Here is a 10,246-nt window from a genome sequence, read left to right as displayed (position 1 = left end):
ACTCAAACCTTTTGAACCTGGGTCCCTGTGGTTTCAATTTTGTTGTCATTTTCATCCAAAATCAAAATCCAGTCAGATTTTTTAGTTAATATCCGACTATTTTTTGTCTTTTTCCTCCATTTTAATGAAGCGTAAAATGGTATTTTTCACGTTTTATTATAACAAATTAAAAAAATCTGACAATTTTGCTCTTCATTAAAAGGGAGGAAAAGAACAAAAAAGCTGGATGTTTACTGAAAAATCTGATCGGATTTTGTTTTTGGATGAAATAGGCAACAAAATTGAAACCACAAGGATTTAGATTCAAAAGGTTTGAGTTTTGGACTAAAGTGGCAAAAGTGATCAAACCTCAGGGACCATTTTAGTCAGTTTACTTAGGGCTGTAAACGAGTCGAGCAGAGTTGAGCCAGGGTGGGGTCGAGCTCAAGCTCGAAACTAATTCAAGCGGTTAAACTTGACTTGAGCTTTACGTCGGAGTTGAAGGAGCCTAAGAACCAACCAACGAGCCGAGCCATGGGCCGAGCCGAGCTGGGCTTGGTTACAAAATGAGCCAGCTTGGTTCATGTCATCTCAAATTGAGTTTTTTAGCTAGTTTTTCTCGAGCTTCTTTCGAGCGAGCTACGAGCCAAGCTACGAGTCGCGAGCTTTATGTACAGCCCTAAGTTTACTCTTAATCTTTAGATAAATTTATGTGAAAATAAGTATGGTATTTTTCGAAAAAAACGAATAGTGAAAATAAAAATAAAAACTGTGTTATTGATAATTGTCAATAGATGTCTATATCTTTTAAAATATTTCAACATAAACTTGAGATATATTAGCATACATATTCTTACTTATCTTATACGATGACCATAGAATTATATTTTGGTCTCCTTCGCATGTAATTTCTATAGCACGTTATTAACCCGAAGCTTTAAGGTAAGACTTTAAACTCAAAGTTCATGATTTACATATCATCATGATCATCACATCACATGCTCGATTATAAATGTTGTGTTTTTTTTTTTTTTTTTTTATATATTAATGATTATTACACTATATAATGATCTTCCAACGCTCAAACGAAATTGTTCGGTTGCTGCTTAAAGCAAAACTCAAGTAGATTATTTCCTAAAGCTATATATATGTATTATAAAGTGTATTCATAGGTTTTTAAAATAATGAACACACGTACCTTAAAGCTTCGCAACTCCCAAACATGTTTTAATCAAGGTTGTAAGAATCGCTAGACGCTAGTTTGTCGTACCAACTAATGATTAATCGAGATTATTCGGATTAGGGTTTTGTATGTGATTTTGAGTTTTATATGTATACACATCTTCTTATGTATTTTTTTTAAGTAGAAATGTTTTAACACCTTATTTGACCCATATTTTCAAGTAAATAGGATTAATTGTCGGAATTTACAGGTTTTTGTCAAGAATCTGGCCTAAATTTGGCCGAAATTGCTAGACTACCACTGATTTTTGGCCAATTAGGACGGGATTTGACCAATGTTGACCGTCTACTGATTAATTGACCGATTATATAAAATTACTAGGTGAACCTGGGAGTAGCGATTAATTGGCGACTAATCAGAGGCTAGTCAGGATTTTTACAACCATTGTTTTAAGTATTATCATGAACATGTATACTTCGACACAACCTCCTGCCACTACTTTTTTCTTAATTAATTTTTAAATTAACAACGTTGTCTCCCTATCTAGTAGATTTAATAAATAAAAGTGTTAATATATAATTATGACCACAAAGTCATAAGGCTGAGTCATATTATGATCTTTATACAATAATCTATCTTGTTATCTTCACAATATTTTATAAAGAGTTAAATGTCATTTTAATCTCTGTGGTTTGGGTTATTTTGTCAGTTTAATCTAAATATTTCATTTTTCGCTTGTGAGTCCAAAAAGGTTTCACTGTTGCCATTTTAGTCCACTGGGTTAACTTCATCCATTTTTTCTGTTAATGAGAAGGGCAATTCGGTCATTTTATATGGCCGAATTGCCCTTCTAGTTAACAGAATTACATATAAAATGACCGAATTGCCCTTCTCATTAACAGAAAAAAATGAATGAAGTTAACACAGTAGACTAAAATGACAATGGTGAAACCTTTTTGGACCCACATACGAAAAATGAAACCTTTGAACTAAACTGGCAAAAAAAAAAAAAAAAAAAAACCAAATTACAAAGATTAAAATCACATTTAACTCTTTATAAAATTTCAAAAGTTTTATATGCTCGGTCAATAATCCAAAATAAACAATTCAAAAAAAAAAAAAAAAAAATCCGGTAGAAAGGCATTATTAGAGAGAGACCAATAAGCCATTGTCCAGTGGCAACACATGAGAGCTTCACCAGCACTTTCCAATCAAAACCAACCCAAAAACTCATCAAATTCATATGAAAATCAAATCAAATCAAATCTATATCCAATTCCCACTTGTCACTTCATTCCTTTGATATCATCTAAATTCCCAAATCTTTCATCTTTTTACATACAAAACTCCCTTTTGATCACATATTTTACTTCATGTTATATTATTCTTCATCTTTTCACAACTTTGTTGTTAGTTTCCATCAAGGTTTTGATCAACTGTTTTTGATCCTTTTTTTGTTCATCTTTTGACAACTCTGTTGTTAGTTTCGTCGGTTTTCGGTTTTCGCTTTTTGCCAGAAGCTGACCTGAATTCTGTTATCTGTTAGTTTCAGACTTTTCTGTTATATGCTATACCCCCCCCCCCCTACTAATTAAAATCTAATTATAAAAAAAAATGAAGAAAGTTTCTATTGTTTCTTTCAGTGTTTGACCACATGTGGTTGACTTGAAATTTGAAGATACTTGCATAAGAACTTTATTCGGCGAAATTGATCTCGGTGTCCACGGTTTAATTTAGGGAGATTGTAATTTGTAAGTGATTTGTATATAAACATGTTTTTTTTTCTTATGAGATGAAATATTTTGTAAGCTTATTTATGATATATTAGAATATCGGATTAATTAATCTTGTTGTTAATATGGTAATCAGATGGAGCGCGAGTATTCTGCGCGAAGTGTTTCGAGTGATGAGGGATCCGGTATGCATAATTTTTATGTTTTATGGGTTCATAAAAAGTTTTTGTGTCAAAAAGGTTTTAGAATTTAGATTTCATTATTAAATTTTTATAGGCAAATTGGAAATAAATAATCTCACCTAACTCAATTTGGCCGGTAATAATCCCAAGTCAGTTATTGGCCAATAATAATCCGAACTGGTCATTTTTTTTTTGTAAAATAGTCCCCCGTTAAAATAGCTTAACGGAGTTAAGTTTTTTTCCGAATCTCACCTAACTCAATTTGGCGGATAATAATCTCAAGTCAGTTATTGGCCAATAATAATCTGAACTGGTCAATTTTTTATGTAAAATAGTCCGCCGTTAAAATAGCTTAACGGAGTTAAGTTTTTTTTCCGAATTACAAACCGATGTTTTAGGGCTTTTGATCAGAACGAGGATATGAGTCGATTGATGTAAAACTTACCTCGAAAGAAATACTGCCCCAACCCACGAAAACGGTGCTTCAATTCGGGTGTTTAAACTTGCAATTAACAAAAATCAAGTCATTTCGAGCATAATTTCGAGGGAAGTTTTACATAAATCGGCTCGTATCCTCGTTCTGATCAAAAGCCCTAAAACATCGGTTTGTAATTCGAAAAAAAAACTTAACTCCGTTAAGCTATTTTAACGGCAGACTATTTTACAAAAAAAATTGACCAGTTCGGATTATTATCGGCCAACAACTGACTTGGGATTATTATCGGTCAAATTGAGTTTGATGGGATTATTTATTTCCAATTCGCCTTTTTTATATTGTTGTGTTGGTGCAGATACAGGAAGCCAATATAGAATGGAATCCGTAGTGTATATGTCGTCGTGTGCTGCGACTGTCTTCGTTGGCGCACTCGTGATAGTTGCGATTATGTTAATGACTTTATTAACCTCACTGAGTGTAATGCTACAATCATGTAAAAGTAGAGAAGCCGGAGTTCTTGAAAACGATCATCATCATCGTCACCATCATCATCTGCGGCAGCAGCATCGTTATGATTATGATTATTGCAAAATGGCTGCTTTAAACGCGGAGATTAGCAGCTTTGACGCGTATACTTTGCCTGAATTTTGCAAGGATGCAGCTGTTAAGTACATAAAAGAAGGTCATTACATGAGAGAACTAAACGATTCGGTTTCGCTAGTTGAGAATTACTTTCATGGGGTCGTGCCGCATGATGGTGGTCATGATGTCGTGTTGATGGACATAGATGACTTCCTTCCCGCCAACGCTTTGCATACCAACCCGATGCTATACGGGTAATCCATCATCCATCTTTTTGTTTATATTCACAATGTATAATCGTATAAGTAACATACTTTATATATTGTCACGGAGTCATCTTTCAATCCCTGTGTGGCGTAGGGGTGTTCAAAAAACTCGTGGCTCGCAGTTCGCTCGAAACTCGCTCGAAAAAAGCTCGAAGAAAGCTCAGCTCGAAATTGGCTCGGTTGTAAACGAGCAAGCTCGGCTCGGCTCGGTTTGTAAACGAGCCGAGCTTGAGCTTGGCCTGGCTCGGCTCGTGAGCTGGCTCGATAAGGTTTACATCCTTCATTTTTTTGTCCCCCATCGCTTAGAAAACAAAAACTAAGGGAGTATCTCCACTATAAAAGAAGGTAAAGGCAATGTATAAAGTGAATTAACTATTTATACTTGCATATTTAGCCATATAATTAAATTAAATGGCAATTATAGCCCTTAGTCCATGAAGAAATTCATTTTTAAGGGCATTTTAAGTAGTAAATTTTACGGTTCTTTGTTAGTTCGAGCTAGATCGAGCCGAGCCGAGCTAGCTCGAATTCTAATTGAGTCGAGCTCGAGCCTCAAATCTTAGCTCGATTTGAAATTCGAGCTCGAGCCGAGCCAGCTCGAATCGAGTTCGAGCCGAGCTCGAGCTGAGTCTAGCTCGGCTCGACTCGGCTCGTTTACAGCCCTAGTGTGGCGTCCCCATTTCCCCGGGGATAAGCCAATCCATCCCGTTCTTTGTGTGGGTCACTGGTTTCATCCTACCTCGGACTCATCAGGAGAGTAGTGCGTTCGTCGCATAGACATGACTAGATACATACACCTTCTTATCCGTTAAGGCCGTCCCTAATAAAGTCCAGGACTAGCCAGTAAACCCAAGCATTCAAGCACAACCCATAGCATAACGATCTTCAAATATTTGGCCCGTGACAATATTCCCACTTATAGCATAACTGTTTATAGGGTCTGGTGAGGGTGGGATGAGGGCAAACCTTTCCTCTCTCCCAGTAATATAACCGACGAACAAGTTAACATATTTTTTGTAACCTTTATGGTGCAGATACAATCGATACGGTTGTGATGATTGTGTTAGAGAGGCGAAGCATATGAAACATGTTTTCTTGATCGAATTGTACGCAAAACTTGAATCTGGTGGATGGCCTTTGATTTTGTTATCGAGGAAGCCTGAACAGCTACGCGATGCTACCGTTGATGACCTTAAATCGTCGGGATGTCGTGGGTGGTTAAAAATAATCATGAGGTAATGTTTCTTATTACACCATTAATGATCCAATTGACCCGTAATTTTCCGGACAGTTTCTGGTTTTACTCATCTGAACTAGTGCAGATGAAACATATACATTTATAAGTAAACGGGTCAAAAGTGTTACATCAGATCGTTTACCAATAGGGGCTGCAATTCTTGACACGTCCCGAAGCCCGACACGAAAAAAAAAAAAAGGTTTGGGTCGACTAACATGACCCGTTTAAAAAACGGGCCGGGTTCGGGTTCGGGTTCAGGTTGACTCGTACTAACCAATTTAAATAGAGTTAATTGCCCGGATGGTCCCTGTGGTTTCACGTTTTTTCACATTTAGTCCCCACCTTTTGGAAATAGCAGGTATGCTCCCTATGGTTTGTCATTTTGTTACTCGGATAGTCCCCTGAGTAAATGTCAGGGGACTATCCGAGTAACAAAATGACAAACCGTAGGGAGCATACCTGCTATTTCCAAACTAACTGACATCTACTCAGGGACTATCCGAGTAACAAAATAACAAACCATAGGGAGCATACTTGCTATTTTTCAAAAGGTGGGGACTAAACGTGAAAAAACGTTAAACCACAGGGACCATCCGGGCAATTAACTCAATTTAAATATTTACAAAAAACATCTATATTACTGTTTTTGTTTTTCCCGTTTTCCACTTACATGGTTAGTTATAATAACGTCAGTTTTGACTTTTGACACACCACATTATTTACTTGTCACACAGATACTCATCATTAAACACGTAATCGATAACCCGCTTACAACCCACCAACCCGCTTATGACTCGTCAACAAGTATGACTTATTTAAAAAAAACCGGGTGAAGCAGGTCGTGTTCGGGTCGACCCGAATTTATGTGTGTGCGGGTTAGAGTTGAAATCTTTAATACAAATAATAATATGGGTCGGGTTCAGGTTGCACGTTTCAACCCACCAACCCGACACGATTGACGCCTCTAGTACCAATTTGTGCAGATCAGACGAGGGTATGAAAACAGATACTCGCGATTACTTTCTAAAACAGAAAACGGCGATTGAAGTAGAGGGTTATCGCATCCGGGCTGTGATTAGCAGCCATATGGATATGTTAGTAGGATCATTTATCAAAGCACAAAACTTCAAGCTTCCCAACACTCTTCCTGTTGCTCCAACTCATGCCATTATATAAGTTTCTATAGCATTGTATATAAGTTTCTTGTAAGTATATTTTTTGGGCTACAAGCATGGGAATCAAGAAGAGATTATTTTTTTTTTCTAGTTTTTTGTTGATTCTATAATTAATTAAGATATACTAAATTGAAAGGGTAAAGAGTAAACATCGGTTTTCGTCCCTGAGATTTGTTCATTTTAATTAGTGTCGTCCAAAAATCTAATTCTTAACAAATTCTTGCCTATGGTTTGAATTTCTTAACCCTTTTCATCTAAATCACTAACTAGGTTTGATTGTATGTTAACTCTTTCTAACATTTAAGGGCAATTTTGTCCATTTACATTGCTTCCCCAATTTATACTTAATTAAATAAAACTTTGGTTGTTTTAATATTCTTATCTATGAAAATAAATGTTTTATTTCAACTTTTATCAGGTAATGCCACGTTGAATATAAAACAAGATTCTAAAAACAAAGTGCGAAAACCATATAAACACGTGTATTTGTGGATATTATTTCTCCTTTATCACCATATTTGATCATCGCTGATAATAAGTTTGTGTAGCCGCATAATGATATTTATTTCTCTTTTATCACCATATTTGATCATCACTGCGTACATGTGTTTATTATGCCTCTTAAGGTAATCTGCGTACTATTTTAATGAAAATGACTCATCTAAGGCCGGAGGGTGTGGAGGGCGCCATCCCTGCCACATCACCTCCGGTAGCGCCACCCCTCCGCCACCATCCATACCATCAACTTTAAAGGTGGGTGCCATGGTTCCAGCGCCACCATGGTAACGAAAAGGAAGAAGGGTTCAGGTGGGGCCCACTATCATTTCAACCAATACAATTTTTTTTTTAATTTTGTTTATAAGGGGGCTTTATCCCACACTGTGCAAGTTAAGGGAAGGCGTTATAAAACCCCCTGGCTGACGTGGATCCTACGTGTCGTTTACGTGTCTTGATAAAGCCCCTAGGGGCTCCATCCCACACCCTCCAGCCTAACCATGGTTTATTATTAAAAGCTAATTAGTATATCCTTAATAAAAAAAAGTTGTTGAATAAATAGAAACTAATACCCTTTCAATTAGTATTCTTTAAAATATCATGTGAAAATCAACGTAACACTTTAGACTAATAGTATCAAAATTGTTGAGTTCGTATGCGAGACATACAAAATATGTTCAATTTAGTACACAAGATGGATACCACAAATGATGTTCTTCAATTATGTGTACAGTTGGTTAGATTATTGTCTAAGAGCATTCACATCCTAACCATCAAATTATGTGAGGAGGGGTTTTTATATTATAAAGGGTATAAAAAGTGGTTGTGAGTAGAGGAGAGAGAAAATGTTACTGTTCATCTGTATATTTGGGAGGACACTGTTCACCCGTTATAATTTTTTAATATATTTTGAAAGTGGTTGTGAGTGGAAGTTAGAGAAAAATGTAATGATAATATTATTTAATTGAAAGGAGAGAGAAAAAGTATTTGTTTTTAGTGGAAATATATTGATATAGAAGTTGTTTTTTAGTGGAATGTATGTATAATTTGATGGATTGGATGTGAATGCTCTAAGAAGACATGAACAATTACACTTTTTTTTAACTAATTATAATTCTTTCTGAGTTGTTAATTCTTTGATCTAAGATTAAGTTTAAAAAATAATATAACTGATTACATGTTTCACAATTCTATTCTATATCCTTACAATTTCAAAGGAGTTGTACAGTAATTTATTATTATATTCAAAATAGTTTTAAACTCATAAATCTATACATTAGTTATAATAATATTTTAATACAAATGTTTCTATCTTTTTCCTAATGAATTTTGAAATTCACGGTTTGTTATGATTTGTGTTCGATTCCTGCTATCTATACAATTTTTTTCTCATTTTTTATGTTTTTGTCTGATGTAAAGTTTCAGCTTAAATAAATAATTCGTTCTATAAAATTATATTATATCCATATGTTAATCCTTCTAAATTTCTTTTACTATTCCTTATACTCCATTTAATCTATTTATACTTACATTTTAAGTTGTAATTACAAATATTATTTTTTTTGACAAGATATTTATTCGTTTTTATGTTTTTTTGCACAACTTTCGTTGAAAACGAAGTAGTATACGCAATAGATCGTATCTTTTTTATATCGTAAGCCATTGCGAATGTTAGCATTGTATCAGTACCGTGACGAACGAAACTGATTCCTTACCAAGAATATCGATACCACGTGGATTTCGACTAAACAATATCGATGTTCTTGTCGGTACTATTAGAACAGTTACTGATACACAAATTGCGACGTGCTTATTTTTTCATTTAAATACATGTCTCACTGATAATGAAGTTTTATTCACAACAAAGTGTTTTAGGGATCGTAAATTATAACGAATGTGGGTATGGTACATAACCGTGACCAACCAAACTAATACTGTCTCAACAATATCGGTATCACGGCGATTCCACCCGAACAACATCAGTATCGGTATCAATACAATGTAAGTTATTAGTAATATTCGTTTTTACAATTTTCATCAATGTAAAACATGTATCGTCATCCTTTTGGGTATATAACGACTCTTTTTATTGCTATACCGAGTGGGTACCGTATCGGAATTATAAGGAATTAAACTGATGTCGATTGAATTCCCGTCGACTGAATTCCCGCTGCAACGCGCAAGGTCTCTTCCTAGTTTCCTAACAAAAACAAAAAAAAAAATCCATATTTATTAATAACTAAAATAACAAAATGTCTATAATTTAATGGATATCAGTGAAATATATTTAGGTACAGTAGCAGAAAATGAAATGCTTTACTCAAAAGTACATTATATAGTACCATTTACTCGATGTGTGAGAGAGATAAATTTTAGGGTTTTATAAAAAAAAAGCTCAGCTTTCATTTTAGGTAAAAACTAGAAGAGTAACCCGCCGCGATGCGACGGGAGGCAAGATTTATATTTACATTAAGCCCGTTGTCATTGAGTTACATAGAGAGACGTACATTGATGCCATCCTCGGATGTTAAGGAGAAAACGATAAAGAAAGGCACGGACCTTACATTTTAAGAAAAAGCTAAATGCACTTGGTTAGCAATATTAGCTTACAAATCATGTTCTTGTATAGTATCTCATTTATTGTTGGACATATAAAAGATATATTCCATATATATGCAGATGCTATATATGCTTCTCCATTTAATAAAAAATATTAAAAACCATATATTGTTAAATAAAAACCTGCAGTTGCGTATTAGTTCAGTTTATATCAAACACAATGTAGAGAGAAAAATTTTCGACAATAAAAAAGAAATCCAAGTATCAGAAACAAAAAAAACAAATAAAGGTAGCATACCTGATACATTCACCCTCATTTGTAGCAACCACTATTGGAGAAAAAGGCTCCAACAAAGATGTTCTAGATCATACATGAGTAAACCATAACCAACAATTTCAAGTATATTACCTCAGATATC

General features: G+C 34.8%; 1 protein-coding gene across 5 annotated transcripts; it reads left to right on the top strand.

Moving 5' to 3' along the window:
• Nucleotides 1–2,321: 2,321 nt before the first annotated feature.
• Nucleotides 2,322–6,863, top strand: LOC110868923 (uncharacterized protein At2g39920). 5 transcript variants are annotated; one of them, XM_035975372.1, is made up of 6 exons: nt 2,322–2,703; nt 2,806–2,913; nt 3,032–3,080; nt 3,869–4,349; nt 5,396–5,596; nt 6,587–6,863. In XM_035975372.1, the coding sequence occupies exons 3-6, from the start codon at nt 3,032–3,034 to the stop codon at nt 6,642–6,644; spliced, it is 789 nt and encodes a 262-aa protein (XP_035831265.1). In that variant the 5' UTR covers nt 2,322–2,703; nt 2,806–2,913; the 3' UTR covers nt 6,645–6,863. The 5 variants fall into 5 exon arrangements, with proteins under 5 accessions (XP_035831265.1, XP_021973891.1, XP_021973892.1 ...); XM_022118196.2 differs by having other exon boundaries at nt 2,324–2,703; nt 6,582–6,863; XM_022118199.2 differs by having other exon boundaries at nt 2,322–2,913.
• Nucleotides 6,864–10,246: the final 3,383 nt, after the last annotated feature.

This window comes from Helianthus annuus, chromosome 7 (assembly GCF_002127325.2).
Source record: "Helianthus annuus cultivar XRQ/B chromosome 7, HanXRQr2.0-SUNRISE, whole genome shotgun sequence".
Classification (NCBI taxonomy): Eukaryota; Viridiplantae; Streptophyta; class Magnoliopsida; order Asterales; family Asteraceae; genus Helianthus; species Helianthus annuus.
Note: the sequence above shows the minus strand (reverse complement) of the source record. Positions and strands in the feature narration are given on the sequence as shown.